Raw genomic sequence first — 18,947 nt, 5'->3', positions numbered from 1 at the left:
GCTGGGTGGAGGTGGGGGCGACCAATTCAAGAACCTCCTCGGTTGTGTTTCTGATAGTTCATTTCCAATCTCCCCTGGGATCCAGTAATCATCTACCCTAGGGGAGCTTGAGAGGGAGGGGCAGTGAAAGGGGAAGGATGTAAAAGAGAGAGAAAAACTAACAAGGGGTGGGTCAAGTTTGCCCAACTTCTCTTCTTCTGTTGTGGTGTGTGTGTGTGTGGGGGGGGGGGAACTGGTTAAGCTGTCAGGCCTTTGACTTACCTGGTCTGGGATGTCCCACTCCGGATGACAACAATCAGAGAATTAATTACCTCTAGCACGTGTGCTCTTGTCTCTGGGACAGAAAGGCATAATTCAATTAGATCCTCAACTGAGAATTGGGGGGGGGTGGCAGGGGAAATGGCTGTGAAGTTGTTTGGGTAAAAGACCTTTGATTCCTTCAAGTTCTCATGGGCAGCTCAGCTCCTGATCTGAAGGTAAGAGGGGGGTGCTACTGGAAGCTGAAGGAGGGGGTGTAGTCAAAACCAGAGGGGGAACTGTGGAATCCGGGGACTGAAGGGCAGCAAGCTTGGGTGCCCCATTCCTTCTTTTGGCCCAACTGCTCTGAGAAATAGGAGACCGAAAACTAGCCAGATGTATGGGAGCTAGAGCCTGTTTTTTCAAAAACTAAACCACAAATGAAACAAACCCCCTTCCCCACAGGCTAACTGTGTTTTCAAAGAGAAATGACACTTTGGATGGGATGATCTCCCAAGTCCCCTCTTTCTCTAAGACCTTATTTTCCTGTGGCAGTGCCCTCTCTCCACCCCCCCTTCTATCCCTAGCTCCAGCTGCCGAGTTTGAGGAAGGGGGGCACAGCCTTCAAGCAAGGGACTAGAGGGGACAGAGCCAAGCCGTGCTTGGAAACACTGAAGAAAGCCAGGCCCTGTCTCCAGTGCTGGGGAGTCTCTCTCTTGGAAAGCATGAACAGGCACTTTGAAGGAGGCATCCTCCTTATTTTTTCCGGTCCAGCCTGGGCAGCCCTAGTGCATGGCCTTTACACGTGTGCTGGGCAGCATAAATTAAGACAGAAATCACTGGAATTCACTTCCCACTCCTCCGTGGGCTGGCCTCCACACACGTATATATGGTTGTGTGTGTGTGTGCTGTGTGTGAACTTGGAAGCCGAGGAAATACTCCGTATTTGTGCTCATAAGAAATAAATGTCCTGTATGTGCTATAGGAAATACACTGTCATCCTTTCCCTCATCCCCAAGTTCAACCCCCCCCCCCCCAGTCAAATCAGATTTCTTTTATCTCTGTATCTGGGCATTTGAATATACCGCCTGAAACCCGGGGCTGGCAGATAAGCATGTCTGGAAACCGACTCCTAGCAGCCCCCGCCCCAGTTCATCTTCCAAAAAGCAGGAAGGGGGGAGCAAAGGAGAAAATTTAGGAATTGATGTAATCCGTTAGCATCGTGTCTTAGGGCAAGACAGGGCAGCTGGGGAAACTGGCCACGGAGCTCTGTTTTGTGCCTGCTCTAACGCTACCAAATCATTTTGGGGAGCCAGGGAGTCTCTTCTCACGTCTTATCTCCTGTGGGCTCCAGTAAGGGAGAAGAAGGCAGCGTAGTGCGCTCCCCGAAGCAGGCACAAGGCAGGGGACTTCTGGTGTGCGTTCATTTCAAAGCCCATTCGGTCAGCCCACACTTCCAAACATTTCTTTAAAGACCCTTTAAAAACCCAGCGAGCGGATTTCCGTCCTGCCCGGGGCTTCCTAATTTCTTGTGTAGTAAATGAAATGGGGGAAAGCTGGAAGGGTATGATCCTAAGGAACTGCCCCCGGAGGGCCCTTGGGCTCAGGCCTCTCTCCTGGATTCTACTGGATGTCCCCATGTTTCCGTATCCCCAGAATCCTGGGTCCCAAAAGGGAAGCCGCAAGCCCCAACACCAGGGAGGAGGGGGCAGCGCTTTAACACTCTCGGTTCTTGTGCTTGTATAGCGATCTTAATTGGCTTAGATTGGGGGGAAGGCGGGTCAGACTTAAATATTGATCTCCCATCTCCTCCGGAAGTTTTGAAGGGTAGTGGCTGAGTGTGCTGAAAGTTTTTATTTCGTATTTAAAGAGTTCTCACTCCCCAGCAGCTGACACAAGAATCACTGGACCTAAAATACCTTTTACAATTCAGTCCAGTATTGAGAGGTTGGATAGCAATATCATCAGCCTGAGAAGCGTACTTTTCTCTCTTCTGCCTTGCACACTCACACAGATATTGCACAGTCCAGTTGAATTCGACTGGAAACCAAAGGGAAAGGAGACATTTTTTTTTTCATTGCAACTGCCAGTCAAGGCAGGGCAGCCACTAACATCGAGCTGACCTTGAACTTCTAGGCTGGAAGACTCCAGGAAGCAAGTCTTCATTTTCCAAGCAGAAAAGGTACTGAGTCCAGGTGGGAGAGCTCAGATCGAAACTCTGGGGTAAAAAGGAAACCTGGACTCGACAGAAAAGTGGGCGAGACTCCCAAAACACTGGGGTCCATTTAACTGCAGGCAAAAAAAAATATCGTGTAAATCATTGGAAAGGCTGATCAGCAAAGCACCCTAAAGCTAAGAAGGGTGCATAAGCACCGTATTTCTACCTTCCACCTTGGACTTCAGTAGAGGGAAGAAAACTTGCAGACGTTGGCACTGGCTCGACAGTTATAAGACTTTGCAGGGCCAAAGATCACTGAAGGACACCTGTCTTTCCTTGCCTTCTGTGTAAAGGGGGTGGGGGGAGGGGAGAGGGGGGGATAGAGAGAGAGAGAGAGAATGAGAGAGAGAGAGAGAGAGAGAGAGAGAGAATGAGAGAGAGAGAGAGAGAGAGAGAGAGAGAGAGAGAATGAGAGAGAGAGAGGAGAGATCAAGCTCCCAAGCCAAATGCCGGCCAGGCATTGGAAGTGACTGTGTTGATTGGGAAGGGTTTCCCTCCATCCCCTCAGAGAGCAGAAAGTTTGGAAGAGAATCAATTTGGAGGTACTGAATTCTCCTCCCCTTCCCTCTCCTCTCTGAGTTTTGGTTTCTGCTTGAAATGAAGTTCCTCAACCACAGCTCATCACACCCACAAAATGTGCTCCTCTTAGAAAAACAACAACAACAAATGTGCCCAACTCCCAAGCCACAGCCAGAGAAGTGTCAGAATCCCCTGGCTTTGACTGTGTAGCTTCTAGGACTTGAGCCTGGTCTTTACATCAATAGGTGTTATCCAATGTGTGTGTATGGGGGGGGGAGGGAGTGAACCTTAGGGGTTTTTCCACAAATCCTTCTGGCCTTGGATTATTCCAAACCCTCACCTCCAGCTCCCCCTAGGTCTTGCCCTAGCAATCTCCAATTCTTGCTAAGCAACATTCTACCTTGGGAAAAGGGGAGGCGGGGTAAGAGAAGGTCTAGCTTACCACTCCCACTCACTGGGCCTCCCCAAGGAAGAAACCACATTGTCCAGATCACACCCCCTTTCCAACAAACTGACTGGCATTGGTAAGGACCATCACAGATGAATAGAGCGAAGGACTTTGAAATTAACACAGAATTCTGATCTTCCTTACTACTATGGGGGGGGGGCCTCAACTTGGGGGGGGGTTGCCTTCTCCACCGAGTAACATAGTTTACCACCTTGTAAATTAGTGGAGGTCTTTGCCTTTTTATTTTTTTACAGCTCTCTATTTCGTCGGACAGGCTCAGTAACTTAGTTGTTTTGTTTTGGAGCTAACTCTGGCTTTGGAGAAGGGGAGTTCAGAGAATGAGATGGGAGGGAGAGGAGGAGCAGGAGGGAGAAAGAAGGGAAAGAGAAAACGCGAAAAAAATTGCGAATATCTCAATCAAGGACGAGGCGACCTCTGACCCAGAGGGTGGTTTTATTGTCTTTCTCCTTTTGCGGAGGGATACACAGTTTATTGACCCTTTCTGCGTGACTGCGCCCTGAGGGGCAACCGCGGCCACCGAACTCCTGGAAAGCATGTGAGCACCAGCTTGCCCCCTACCAACCTTCAGCATCATCAGCTGAGAAGCAGAGACGGAGCAACGTCTGGGCTTGGACTCTGCTCGAAGCAGATGCCTCTTTGGACTCGCTTCCTCAACTAGATCGGTTCCTTTCGCCAGGGGAGAAGAGCCTAACCGAGGCTCTCTCTTCATTCTCTCCTCCATCCTTCCTCGGCCTCCCAGCCCCTCTTCCCACTTCCGATTGAACTCTACCTTTTTTTTCCTGCCCTCCAAACCCTCCTCTCCTAGACTCCTTCCCTCCTCTCCACCTTCATTTTCCCTACCAGAAGAGGATGAAAGCAGGGGTTCGACTTGGGCACCGAGGAGGCTCCAAGCCCCCATCTAGCCCAGCCTTCCGGCCTGGGGTGGGGGTGGGGCTGAGCAATCGAGGCGATGGCAACCGAGAGAGGAGAGGAGTTGGGGAGTCTGGGCCAGACTCGGGGAGGTGGTGGCGGTGGCATCGGCGACCGTGTGGCGAATACAGAATCTCCCCTGTTTGCGTCTGGGGTAAATGCAAGCTTCTGGATCTTTTGGCCTCTGTTGATGCATCTGGAGGCCTCTCCTCTAGTAACAACCGAACTTCTCGGGCGAATTCATAAGCTTCTCCCCTCTGTTTCATCGTTCTCCTGATCTGGTACCAGGAACGATGACTTAACGAAAACTTCTTCCCACCCTACCCCCGCCTTCCCCCGCCACACCCCCCCAACCCGTTGGGCTTCTGAAAATGCGGGGTCCGGTCCCTCTGCGTGGAACATCGCTTCCTTCATTCTTCTTCCCTCTGCCCCCCACCTTAGGACTGGATTAAGCTATGCCTCGAGATGGAACACAGGCGACCGGGACCAAGCTAGCCCTACCTATTCATAGTTCCTCTGGGGTCCTTATTTGTCATACAACACCCCCGGACTGAGTCGCAGGAATGGGGGCTTGCTGATCCAAAGCAGTGGCCAATCCGCTCCCCACGAAAGGTGCGCCCTACAGACTCCGTCCAGAGTGCTGACCTAAACTGCCTCCCACCCAGGATAAGGGCCCCATGGGGCCGTGCACAAGACGGCCATCCCGGGGCACCCAGAGTCACTGGGATTTTCAACAGGTGTGGTCTGCCGCTCTCAAGGCACGCGTGGCCTCTTGGCGCCTAGCTGAAGCAGAAGAAAACCTGGGGGTGAATCGGGCTGATCCCCAATTCCCAAGGACCCGAGAGAACGGAGGCCAAAGGAAGGAACTCGGAGGGAGCTTTTGCTATCCCGCCTAAAGGGTTCTGGATCAGTGATTTGGGGGAGGGATCCCCCCTGAGAGCTTTCAGCGCTTCCAGACCCAGATCTCCCCTCGGGCAAGCCTTTGGCGTCTGGGACTCGAGGCCTCTTGGGTCCACCCTATCTCCCGTCTAATCTGGAGTCTGGCTCCCTCGGATAGAGGGTGGCCGATTCTTTAAGGTGTTTATAGAAGCGGGAGATCCCCGGTGGGACAGCAGGGGGAGCTCCAGAGCAGTGCAAATTGTGCCCACTCCCTCCCCGGGCCGGAGAATGGGCCTCTAGCTCCCTTCCACGGCGGTGTCAAGATCTCTCAGCCCCTTCAGCTCCTTCAGTCTAAGCAAGAAACACCCAGGAACAGTGGCCTTGGGGCGCCTTCACCCTTCATCTTCACCATCCCCCTGTTGCAGAACACTCGCCCTATAAACATGCCTTACGCCTCCTCCTCTGATGGCCATTTTCCAATAAGGCCAGTTAGTCCAATCGAAATTCAACAGGATTTTTGCTTAGATCTTTGCCTAGTGGGCAGAATCTCTCGGTTTTTCCTTTGTCCAGCTGGATCCACTCTTTCCTCTTCTCCTCTAAGTTCAGGAGACTCCACTGAACCAGTTTTCCCAGGGCTCAGGGCCTGACTTTGGGGAAGGGAGGTCTATATCAGCTTATGACTATCCTTATACACATACACACACATTCACACCCCCTGTACACCAGTATCTCAAGCTCTGTTCATTTTTACCAAGAGAGACAAAAATAAACCTAAGACTCCCCTAGCCAGTCAACAACAACCCGGAAGTCAGCCACCAACAGCTCTGCCTGAAACAGAGCTTGAAGACCATACCTCCAGATGTCCTCCAAGAATTGCCCCCTTCCACTTGACCTTGGCACCTACCCTACCAGACATATTCCCTCTCCTACCGTCTTCCCTCTAACACAGAACCTATTCTCTTTCTTCTTTCCAACTCCCAGCCACTTTCCCTTTGTTCTTGGCTGGGAGGGGCCCCTGACTTGTACCCTCATGCTCTGAACATTGCACTAGGCTGGTGGAGCTCAAACCCCTTCTTCCCCCTAAGTCATCTGACCCCTAGTCTGCTCCCTCTCTCTACTCCTACCACCAACCCCAAATCCATCACCTCACATTCCTTCCCAGATGTTTCTCAGCTAGGAAATCCCAAACCCTAATAAATATTTACCTCCTATCCCTAAGCTAGTCTCCTCTCCCCACCCCCTGCGTCCCCACTCTCAATGCTTGAGGCTGAGGCTGAGGCCAAGAGGGAAATAAGAATCCAAAGAGGCCTGGGGCAGGAAACGTAACAAATGACTCCCATATCTCGCTGAGCTCTATCCAGGCTCATCTTGATTTTATTCCAGCTAAGAGATCGGGCTGTTTCTCTCATAGATCCAAATTCACATGGGAGGTTAGTCAGAAATGAAAACACTTGGAGCAGAGTCCTTGAGGACTCTTTTCCATTTCCAGCACTATACAGGTCTTTGCCTTTCTACTCCTACCTCCCCCTTTCCAAAGCTTGGAGAGTTTGTGGTTATCAAAAGGGAGGAAATCCTCTCCCCGCCCCCTTTTCTCCTCCTCAACCTTTGAAAAAATAAATATTTTATCAGAACTCTTTTCTTTCATTGTTACTTCCCCACCAATGAGGACATCCCTCAAATCTGTACTCTTATCAAAACAAAGTGTAGTTAAGTAAAAGAGATAAACATGATGACTATGTCTCAGAGAGCATGCTTCATTCTTCACTCACCGCTCCTCTGCTTAGAGTCCCAGGGTAGGCTTCTTCCTTAGTCCTCTGAAGTAGTCACTTCAGTGATCAGAATTCTGAAGGCTTTCGATGTTGTTTTCCTTTACGTTGTTGGGATTTTTTAATAAACTGTTCTCCTGTTCCATTTACTTTGCTTTGTGTCAGTTCATACAAGTCTTCCCAAGTTTCTTTGAATTTTTCATGTTCATAATTCCTTATGGCACAAGAATATTCTATTACATCCTTATATCAAATTTTGTTCAGCCATTTCCCAATCAGTGGGCATCTGCTTTCCTTCCAGTTCTGTGTCAATACAAACAGTGCAGTTATAAAAAATTCTGGACATATGAAACCTTTCTCGTTGTCTTTGACCTCCCTGGGGCATATGCCCAGTAGTTGTATCAGTGGGGTAGTTGAGTAGTATTTAAAATAGAATTCCGAATGGTCTTCCAGAAGAGTTGGCTCAATGCGCAATGCATTAATGTGCCTGTCTTCTGACAGCCCCTCCATCATTTACTATTTTTTAATTTGGTCATATTTGCCAATCTGATCTTCCTTTTTTTCTTCTCCTCCTCTGGTTTCTGCTCCCACAACAAATTTAGCTTCTCTCACTGACCCAGTCTGTGGGTTCTGGGTCGACAAAACAAGGACATTCTATGCCTTTCCAAATTTTTGAATAGCTACAAAGGGCATCGATGTCTTGAAAATAGGGGACTGGCTCTCTGACCCTACTACTCCACAGTTAATCTCTCTCTGAGCTTGTGAAGTCAAAGGGAGAGGCTGAGTGATAACAGTATCTGTTTTACCTACAGAATCTTTTAGCAGAGAGCTTTAGGCATTGTAATTATGCTAGCTATCTTTTCCCCTAGCTGGTTTGTCAGCCCCTCCCACCCATCCCTTACCCCAAGCAGGTTGAGCTGGTTTGAGCATCTGTTTCCCAAGTACCTGCAAAATAGAGAAGAGAGGAAATGCTGAGAGGAAATGCTGGAATTGCTAAATGCCCAAGTATACATTTTCCAAACACCTTGTTGATTATCTGAAGGATTAGAGGTGCATTTTCAAAAGATATGCCTGTTTCTCAATTGTGCTTGATTTAGTCTGGCTGTGCTGTCATTGCAATATCTCTGACATATCCCAAAGGACACTGTTAGAGGTAGCTGTGGCTCTTTTTATTTTCCCTTTTTTTGTGGGGGAAGGGAGTTTTCATCCATTAAATTCCACTTCTGACCATTTCCTGTGAGCAGTTTATTGCTTATTGTTCATTTTCAGTTTCAGTCTCCCAGACTTCTCAGGCCGGATTTGGACATTGTGTCTTGGAGGGGTCTGGACTGGATGCCTTGACCCCACTTTCCCATTCCAGGCCTAGGAATAATAGGAAGGAAGATGCTAACTCTAGTTAGGGGGCTGACCTGAACCCTGGGCTCTAGTAGATGCATATAGGGAGTGGAGAGGGATTGCTATGCCACATGGGAGCCAGTTCTTGTTGATGGATTCTCTTATGTAGGCCAGTTATGAGTAATTCCATGAAAGAAGAAGTAACTCCCTCCCCAAAAGAAAAGAAAAATGAAATGGCAAAAGCATTCTCTGGCCTTATTTTAAAAACTGTGTTTCCTGAATGCTAGAAACAACCTATGAAATGATCATGTTTTTACTGCCAAGTGATGGTGTGTGATGTTTTAAAGAGCCCCCATAAGTCAAGGTGTTTGCAGTGGCAGTTTTGGGATCGTGTGCCTCCTGTGGAGAAGCTTCATCCATGGGATGTCAAATGGACTTCTTGACCTGATACTCAGAAAGATGTGTTAGCAAATAATGCCAGTGGGAATGACTAAGCTGTGCTACCTTCTTTTCTAAGGCAGGCACTGCTGCTTACGTTTTTTTGTTTTTTTTTTAAAGGAAAGCAGGTTGGAGACTGTTCTGCCTGGTAGGTGGTCAACCTCTCTGGGGCCTCTCTCTATTGGCATTTTCTCCCACAGTTCACAGGAGTTCCCAGATTCCTTTCCTTGACAGACATGGGTCAGAATAAAACTTTTCTCTGGGTAGAAGGTTGGACTGAGGAATTAATTACTCAGTTTCCCCTGCCCTCTCCCCTACTCCCTTTTGTGGTTTGGCCTTGTCCCCAAGACTGATCCAATGAGGCCTCAGGCTTGAGTCCCAAATGCTCCCATTTGGGCAGAGGTGGTGTCTTCTATGCTTGTCAATAGCTTCCCATAAAAGAAGACTCCTGGGACCTGCCCCCACCCCCAATCATTAGATTTTTATGAAGAGGACAATCAGATGTTCTCTTCCTATAAGGAAAGGCCACACATATCTTTTCTTCTCCCACCAGCCTCTTCAGGTTTGCATTTGACCAATTCTCCCCTTTTCAGCAAAGAATCAGCAAATCAAATGCCACTTGGTTTATCACCATTACCATCACCATTACTACCACCACCATCATTCTTTTTTTCCTCCTCCTCCTCTACAATACACATTTTTATTGTGTTGGGTTTTTTTTTGTTTGTTTTGTTTTTTGTGGGGCAATGGGGGTTAAGTGACTTGCCCAAGTTCACACAGCTAGTAAGAGTCAAGTATCTGAGGCCAGATTTGAACTCAGGAACTCCTGAATCCAGGGCTGGTGCTTTATCCACTGTGCCACCTAGCCGCCCCTACAATACACATTTTTAAAAAGTCTCCTAAACTAAGTGAGTCATCCAACTGGAAGAGTGGGGCCAGGGTTTAGAAGCAGATTGGGCTGGTAACAATCCCCACGGGGGGGGGGGGGGCAGCTAGGTGGCGCAGTGGATAGAGCACCGGCCAGAGCACCGGCCCTGGAGTCAGGAGGACCTGAGTTCAAATCCGGCCTCAGACATTTAACACTTACTAGCTGTGTGACCCTGGGCAAGTCACTTAACCCCAATTGCCTCACTAAAAAAAAATATATATATAAAAAAAAATAACAATCCCCATGGGACTGCAGGGCTTTCTGGGAGCAGTGTATGGACCTGAGTCAGAAAGCCTAGGTGTATTTCCCTGGGATAATCAATAACTATCCAGGGTGTTCTGCCCTAGCTTTATCTCTGGGTCCTTAAGGATTTACCCTGCAAAGGCCTGAAAGGGCATATGGTTAATAGGAGGAAATCAGTCTTTGCAGAACGATATCCATTTCACTTCCATTTTCTCCTCATGAGGAGCCTGAGTCACAGGGTGTTTGGTGTCTTGGAGATGTTTTATTTCCCCAAAGGCCAAAACCCAAGGTAGGGGATGAAATGGAGGCGGGGAGGCTTGTGGCTCTTGGAGCCTTTCCCTACCACCAACCCCCCATCAACCTTCTAAAAAGACAAGGATGGGAAAGAAAGAGAAGTGCAATTCTTAAACTGCAAGCCTTTTTTCTACTGGATGGGGCATTCCTGGCTTAGGGAACAAGGCCATTCCTGGGTCTGTCCCTTGGCTCCCTCTCTGAGAACTCTCATCCGGGAAGTTCCTTTGGCCTCTGGGGGAACCACTGGGTCTCCTTAGGCTGGGAAGGTGGACCCCAGGGGAATTTCCGTTTACCCTACCCCACCCCACCCCACCTTCCCATCTCTGGAGCTCTATGGGAAAGGGGCTTTCTGGCTTCATGTGGTAGCCCTTCCTTGGTTACCGTGAGGAGTGGGGGTTGGTGGGGGATACCACCTCCAGTTTCCACCCAGTGGATGACAATTTCTCATCCCTTGCCCCCGAAGCACGGAATGGGGGTCTGTGCCTCGTGGTCGCCAAGGGGTTGAGGGGGAGGGGGGAGGTACTGCTTAATTAAAGGGGAAGCCGCAATGTCGGGGCCAGACAAAAGCTGGCGCGCAGAATAAACTAATTAAAACATTGTGTTTGCAATACATTTTATTTCTCGCTCTCCCCTTTTTGATCTCCGCTGCGTTTTAAAGAAATGTCATCGCACCATACAGCGAGCCGTGAAACGCTATTTCCTTCTAGTGTGCGGCGCTTTTCAAAGGCTAGTGTGATATAGTTTAGAAAGGAGACCCCGCTGTGACAGCTTGCGTGTCTTCTCTTTACCAAACTAAGCTCTTGTCAATCACGCCCCGGCCTGGCCAATCAGGGAGCCCCCTTTTGGAAAGCAGCTCGTCCTGCTGTGCTTTTATATATCACCCCGTAGCATGTTTTGATGCATTTTTGCCATCACTTTAAGGGGTTTGAATGTGGAGGGAAGAGCGTCCAGTAGCGCGCGCGCCCCCCAACGTTCGGGCGCCTGACGGCTCCACCGAGTGTCGTGCGTCGCTGCTTTGTCTCGGGAGCGTCGCCTCGGATGTGGATGGCGGCATCTGGTGGGCCGGCTCGGCGCCGCCCCGTACTAGTGCCAGGGGCCCAGCTCCCTGGGAGGCGTTGCCCCCGGAAGCCTGGCTTCGCTCGGAGCCCAGAGGTGGCGCTGTTCCCCTTAGACCTGAGTAATGCGTGGTGCCCTGCGGGCGTCTCCTTTTCCCTCCCATTTCCGCAGAGCTTCGAGAGACGCGCTCGCCCAAGTGCGTGTGTAAAGGAGGGTCGAGGTGGGCTGGGCTGGGCTGGGGTGAGGGGCTGGAACCCCGGGGTTCGGATCCCTTGGAGAATTCCCTAACTTCCCCCCCCCCCGCTCCTCACTCTGCCTTTGGCCTTGATTTTCCCTTTCTCTCCCCTTCCCCTAAAGCTCCATCATGGCGAGCGTCGCGGAGGGGAGCTCCCCCAGCTCCCTGGGGACCAGCTCCCCGGGGACCAGCGGGGCCTCTAAGCGCAGGCAACCCTCAGAGCCCGGTACCTCGGGAGGGCCTTTCTCACCCTACAAGCAGAGACTGAGGCTCAGGACCAGGGATCAGGACAGGCCCGAGCCGGGTCCCACCCAGTCCCCGGGCTCCACGCGGTCCCGCGGCTCCACCAGATCTCCCGGCTCTACTCGGTCTGCGGGCCTCACTCGGTCCCCCGTTTCCAGCCGGTCCCCCAGCTCCAGTCGGTCCCTTGCCTCGGTCTGCTCCTCCTCGGGAGGCCAGGCCTCCAGCTCAGCCTCGGTCGTTTCCTCCCAGTCGGTCCGCAGCAGCATCCGCTTCCGGGCCCAGCGGGCAGCTCAGCATAAACCGGGCCTTGGCACCCAGGGCCAGCCCCTCGGGCTTCAATTCCCCTGCCGCTGGGCCACTGGCCCCGATGGCCATATGGGTGAGGAGCCTTGTTCCCAAGTCTTCGGCTCCATGCCCGAGTTTGTGAGACACATCCTCGGGGAACACGTCGGAGGAGCCGAGCAGGCCCTTCACGAGTGCCACTGGTTGGGCTGTCCTCGCCAGGACCAGCCCTTTAAGGCCAGGTACAAACTGGTCAACCACATCCGTGTGCACACAGGGGAGAAACCCTTCGTGTGCTCCTTCCCGGGGTGCAAGAGAATGTTTTCCAGGTCGGAGAATTTGAAGATTCATAGCCGGTTCCACACAGGTTAGTTAGTGTTTCCAATTGATAGGGAGCCTTCCTGGGGTCTGGGATGCCGGCCAGCTCAGCCTCGGTGGGGAGTGGGGGGAACAAGATGGGGAGGGAGAGAGAATAAGAATGAGGGAGGTGGAGGGAAGGACATGAAGTGAAAAAGGAGGAGAAAGAGCCAGCTGGAGAGACAGGGCCAGAAAAAGGGGAGAGAGACAGAGGAAGAAAGGGGAGAGAGGATGAGGAAGAGGGGGGGGGGCACTAGAGAGAACTTTTTAATTCCAGCACATATATCTTGTTTACCTGTCAATTCTGACTAACCAGGAAAACTGTGCTTTTTTGGGGGAGGGGGGTGAGGCAATTGGGGTTAAGTGACTTGCCCAGGGTCACACAGCTAGTAAGTGTCAAGTGTCTGAGACTGGATTTGAACTCAGGTCCTCCTGAATCCAGGGCTAGTGCTCTATCCACTGTGCCACCTAGCTGCCCCTAGCTGCTTTTTTGATAAGTCATGGGAACATGGTAGTGCCTGTTACTAGGTGTTTCAGTATTCTTACTATATCACATTTCCAAGTGATTACCCAGAGGCAGCCCTGGGCAACTAGCTAGGTAGCACAGTAACTAGAGAACTGAGTCTGGAGTCCCAGAAGACCTGAGTTCAGATCTAGCCTCAGACAGTTACTGTGTGACCCTGGGCAAGTCACTTAACCTCTATTTTTCTCATCTGTAAAGTAGGGATTAACAGCATCTACCTCCCAGGGTTGATGTGAGGATCAAACGAGTTAAGATTTATAAAGTGCTTAGGATAGTGTCTGGCATGTAGTAGGCATTTAATGAATGCTTATTTTCTTCCTTCTTTCATCTCTCCCTTACACACACTCAGAGGTGCTGAGCATGAGGTACACATGTACCCCATACGTACAAATAGAGGCACCAGAGAATGGTAAGCCCAGAACGCCTCTTTTCCTCTAGGATTTAAATTTCCCTAGGACTTAAGTACTGCCACATCAGTTACTGAGAAGCCCTAATATTTGTGATGGGGGCAGGGAAGCGGATTCAGTTTTGTTCAGTTTCATTTTGCTTCCCAAACTCTTTTTTTTTTTTTTAGTGAGGCAATTGGGGTTAAGTGACTTGCTCAGGGTCACACAGCTAGTAAGTGAACTCAGGTACTCCTGACTCCAGGGCCGGTGCTCCATCCACTGCACCACCTAGCTGCCCCCCCAAACTATCTTAAGGGAACACTAGACAGCATGCCTTCCTAACACAAACCCGCGCTTACTGCTGTCAGCCCTGCCCTATTCCCACTGGCCAATACAAGCCTTCTCCCAGGCTATGAGGTCATCATGAAACACCAATAAGCACAGCAACAAAGAAAACTGGGCGGATTTCTCACTGAAGAAGGCTGGGCAGTCACTCTATCTCCACAGCCCCTGCCCTGGGTGGGATCCCCAGCTTAAAGCCCTTCCCTGCTCTTCCTTGCCAACGGTCATTGATTTGCAGATCCACTGAAATGTTGAACATCTAGGGTAGCTAGAAGATGCCTTGGAGGGGAGGAGAGTTACTGGCTTGTAAGCAGAGGGGAGACTTTGTAAAAAGGACCTCTTCAAGCTGCCGTGAGCTCCCAAGAACCCTTTAATTGGTATCCTAGGATTTGGTGCTAGAAAGGCCCTCAAGAACCTGTTAGGATGGCATCTTAACCTCTCTTGTGTGTCCTGGACAAGCTAGCCACCCCCCCTTCTGAGAATCCCATTTGCTACATTTTCATTAGACTTTAGTGACAAAAAAGATATCATTTTCTCCCATCCCTGTTCTCAGACTCCTGAAATCTATCCACTGACCTCTTAAAAATCCCTGATTGAGTTCAACTGCCTCATTTTCCGGAGAAGAAAACGGAGGCCTCTAGACTCCCACAGGTTCTGCTACCTTCAGCTGATGCCCTTCACCCCAACAAACTTCATCCATAAATTTCTGTGGAATGTTGAAGCAGATAACCTCCAAGGTCCCTTCCATATCCAAATTCTATGATCCTCCAAAACTGGAGGAGGCACCTCCCTGAAGGCCTCTCTGGTTGTACCCCACCCCACCCCGCCCCAGCTGTCTCCTCCACTTAGCAAGGAGAAGGTTTGGAAGGAAATATTACAGGATTGGGGAGGAGGGGAATTGGCCCCGATCTGTTCACTCTATAGCTGCCTCAGGTTTGGGGACCAAACTCAAGTTTAGACTAGAGACAGCAGTAACAGTCAAGAGAGGAACTAGGAAACAGGGCCCACCCCCTGGTCAGGTCCTGTCCTGTCCTCTCCTTTCCATCTGTTTCTCCCCTCCCCCTTCATTTGAAAGACAAAGAATATTCCAGGAAACCTTTTTTTGCCGAAATGAACTGGAGGGGAGGACCCCACTGGCAGGTTGTAGATAGAGCACAGCAAACTATCCCTGACACAACTGGATGCAGGTGCCTATAGGGGGCTAATTTTTGGCCTTTTGGAAAACTTGAAAGGGGCTGGTGTGTTACCATGATTTCCAGACCATAGTGTGGCCGCCATCTACCTTAGTGTCTGTCACTGAGGCGGCAGATCACACAGACAGTTCTGAGAGGCAGAGTAGTTAAGAGGTGCAGGGGTATGGGGGGGATGGGGAGAGGTACTGGTACAAAAAACAATCCTAAAATAATGGGTTCTTTTGATCTGGGAAATTACTTGTTGCCTCCTGCTAACACGTTATTATCCTGCTTACATACTCCATGGCGGCTGGTGTGTGAGTATTTGGGTTTCTATTTCCAGGCGAAAAGCCGTTCAAGTGTGAATTCGAAGGCTGTAATAAGCGATTTGCCAATAGCAGTGACAGAAAGAAGCATGCTCTCGTGCACTCCACAGACAAGCCATACCGTTGCAGTGTCCAGGACTGCCAGAAAGCCTACAGCCACCCCAGCTCCCTGCGCAAGCATCGGAAGATACACTGGGCTAGCCTCAAGGTGGCCCCCGCTACAGACGCCACTGCCACCATCGCCACAGACGAAGGGCCTAGCAGTTCCAGTTCAGCCTCCTCTCCTAGGCCCAGCACCTCTGAGATCCAGGAGGAGACAGCCCCCGCCACTACTAGGCCTAGAGAACTTGCTCCCCGAAAGATTGCCCGCTCTCAGGTCCCTCGGGCCCACAAGGATTCTACCCCTCCAGCTCAAAGAGTTTTGAGCCCCTCAGTTTCTACCTTTCCAACCTCCGTGGTTTCTTGTCCTATAGTCCATTCACATCCTACCTCAGTCCACAAGTTTTCTAACCCCCTGGCATGCCCAACTTGTAAGTCTCCAGGCCAGGCAGTTTCCACCCCTTCAGTTACTGACACCCCAGACAAGCTGGTTCCTAAGCCTCCAGCCCATGTGGTTCCCAACCCCCCAACTCATGTATTTTCTAGCCCTTTTAGTTCTAGAATCCAGGCCTGCCCAATTGTTGACTCTTCATCCCACCTAGTTTCTGGCCCTCCATCCAGTCTGGCTCCTTTCTCTCAGACCCAAGTGGTTTCTAGCTCTCCAGCTCCCAAGGGTTGTGGTCCTCCAGGTTCCAACCCTCCAAGAGCCAGTATTTCTAGCCCGGCTCAATTTACGTTTTCCAGTTCTCTAGGCTCTTCCATTTCTGACCCTCCAAGTGTCACGTTTTCTGGCCCTCCAAGCTTCAAGTGCCCAAACCCTCCATGCCTCAAGATTCCCATCTCCCCAGGCTCCAAGATTTCTAACCCATTTGCTTATTTCTTTGATTTTGGTGCATTGGGCTGCTCTGGTGATAGCAGGACCCAGGAGCAGCCAACAGAGGAAACTAACATGGGAGCCAGTGGGCAGCTCCAGACTGAGTCCCACTCTTGGCTTGGGGCTCCTGTTACTGTCCCCGTTTCTGGTCCAGGAGCTCCTTATATTGACCCCTCTACTGTCCCTAGCAGCTTCCCAAGGAGCCTGCAACCATTACCAGTAGCAGGGGGATCAGAGAAGCTGGGTTCTTCCAAAGAAGGAGAAAGAAAAGGGAAAAAGAAACGCCAAAGGAAAGGGAGAGGGGGAAAGGGAGGGAAGACAAAATAAGAGTGTGTGGGAAAGGAAGGGGAGGGGGATCAGGCTGTGGAGTCCTCAGCCTAGGCTGAGAAAAGCTACTCTTTTCAGGGATCTGAAACCATCGAGTCTTAAGGGTTTGCTGTGCCTTCTTCCCACCCTTTATCCATAAGGGACAGAACTGGGCTGGGTGGGTGTGTGTGTGGGGGGGTGGTGGGAGAATATAGTTTTCTTAAGTGTCCTTTGCTGTTTAGTAGAAGTCAGGGTGGGGTTCTCCCTGCAGTTTAGGAGATTGGAAATTCCCGGCGAGTTGGACCTGCTTTCTGCCCTCCCCCCACAACAGTGTTTTGGACATAGTAGACTCTAATAAATACTTTTTGGATTTATGAATTAATTCAACGGCTTCCCTGTTTCCTCCTTTTCACCTTGGCATAGTGAAAAGAAGCACTGGATTTAGGGTCACAACACATGGTTTCAAATTCCATATCTATTCCTTCTTATGTGTGACAGTGGGCCTCAGTTTACTCATCTGTAAAATGAGGGGAGTAGGCTAAATAGCCTCTGATGTCCCTTCTGGTTCTAGATCTAGGATCTCATGATCCTAAGTCCCTTCCCCTCTCTGAGCCTCAGTTTACTCATCTGTAAAATGAGGGGAGTAGGCTAAATAGCCTCTGATGTCCCTTCTGGTTCTAGATCTAGGATCTCATGATCCTAAGTCCCTTCCCCTCTCTGAGCCTCAGTTTACTCATCTGTAAAATGAGGGGAGTAGGCTAAATAGCCTCTGATGTCCCTTCTGGTTCTAGAACTAGGATCTCATGATCCTAAGTCCCTTCCTCTCTCTGAGCCTCAGTTTACTCATCTGTAAAATGAGGGGAGTAGGCTAAATAGCCTCTGATGTCCCTTCTGGTTCTAGATCTAGGATCTCATGATCCTAAGTCCCTTCCCCTCTCTGAGCCTCAGTTTACTCATCTGTAAAATGAGGGGATTGGATTAGGAGGCCCATGGAGGTTCCTGCCTGCTCAAATTCCTGTGATCCTTTCATTTCTTCCCCTTATGCCCACCCTGACTCTTATCTAGACTTTGTTCTCAGCCAATAACCTCTTGCCTCTAGCTCAGGGTGCCACAGAGGACAAGAATTGCCCCTGGTATTACCCAAAACAGTACAGGTGGAGGTATATTTATGTGTGGTGGAAATGGGGTACTTAGGTATTGCCCCTTTCTTACTAGTCATAGGAAGCAGGAGTGATTGATACCATCCTCTCCATATGTCCTTGCAAAATGTCAGCTTGGCAGGGGGAGGGGAGAACTGTGCAAACTAGGACAATCTGGGATGTGTGTCTTGCCTCTCCAATCAGTTCCTCTTCTTGCCACTGATTGTCTATTGGAGTGGGGTACAGGGAGGGGCTCAAAGATCTAATAGATCTTTTGCTAGCTTTTCCACTGATGAATGCTTCCTCAGTTGCTCCTTTTTTCTATGTAGTGGCTTTTTTAGTGAGCAGCCTGGTAAGGCCACAGGCAATTAGATCAGGAGGCATTATTAGACCAGTGTTTGAATTCTGTTTCTGCTTACTTACTGCTGGGATGACCTTGGGGAAGTCTCAGGCCTAAAACTATGAACCTAAGAACATAGGCAGCTCAGATTTTCGGATGAGACAAAAGCCTTTTTTGGGGGGGGGGGCGAAGCAATCGGGGTTAAGTGACTTGCCCAGGGTCACACAGCTAGTAAGTGTTAAGTGTCTGAATCTGGATTTGAACTCCGGTCCCCCTGACTCCAGGGCCGGTGCTTTATCCACTGTGCCACCTAGCTGCCTTGAGACAAAAGCCTCCAAGCTCTGGCTGATGAGAATCTGCATCTAGATGAGGCTTCTCTCCCTATTGGGCAGAGGACTAGGGGTGGGGTGAGGGGTACCCCCCCTCCTATTCAGGGCCAGGTGTGGCCTGTTTGCAAAGACAGATGACCAGCAAAGGAAAATCCCAGCCAGCAATTCTGTGCACTTTGAATCACTTGGGGTCATTCTAAGCATAGCTCAGTTATCTCCCTGTATTGGGAAAGGTGATGACCTTCCAGCAGACCCAGCTCTTCTTTCTCTAAGCCCAGATAAACCATAGAGGTGGGCTCTAAGGATCCAGATTTAGCCAGCCTGCAAAGAATAACACCCCAAAGGGCCTCTGGCCCATTTTCACCTTCCATAGCCAGACTAAGACCCTCATGCCTGCTGAGGTTCCTCCAATGGACTGGCCGGTCATCTTCGCCTTTATCCTCCACTCTCCAATGGTGCAAGCAAGAGCACGGGCATCAAAACCATTTCCACAATAACCTTTATAACCTTTTGTAGCCAAGCCTCATCAAATGCCCGCACCAGTGGACTGAGGAGAATACAGCCTCTGTACTCTGGTTTCGAACGAGACAATGCGTATTTCATCTTGGGGGTTGGCCAATTCAACAAACATTTCTCATGTGTGTGTGTTGTGGGGAAGGGTGGATTGGAATCTTTGTTCATCTGTGCCCTTTTGCAAGGGGCA

General features: G+C 50.2%; 1 protein-coding gene across 1 annotated transcript; it reads left to right on the top strand.

Annotated features, from left to right (window-relative positions):
- The first annotated feature begins 12,156 nt into the window (after positions 1 to 12,156).
- Positions 12,157 to 16,353, top strand: LOC122733951 (zinc finger protein ZIC 4-like). Its single transcript, XM_043974649.1, has 3 exons — positions 12,157 to 12,418; positions 15,175 to 15,533; positions 16,285 to 16,353. The coding sequence occupies exons 1-3, from the start codon at positions 12,181 to 12,183 to the stop codon at positions 16,351 to 16,353; spliced, it is 666 nt and encodes a 221-aa protein (XP_043830584.1). The 5' UTR covers positions 12,157 to 12,180.
- Positions 16,354 to 18,947: the final 2,594 nt, after the last annotated feature.

This window comes from Dromiciops gliroides, chromosome X (assembly GCF_019393635.1).
Source record: "Dromiciops gliroides isolate mDroGli1 chromosome X, mDroGli1.pri, whole genome shotgun sequence".
NCBI classification, from domain to species: Eukaryota; Metazoa; Chordata; class Mammalia; order Microbiotheria; family Microbiotheriidae; genus Dromiciops; species Dromiciops gliroides.
This window is presented reverse-complemented; position numbering and strand designations above follow the sequence as displayed.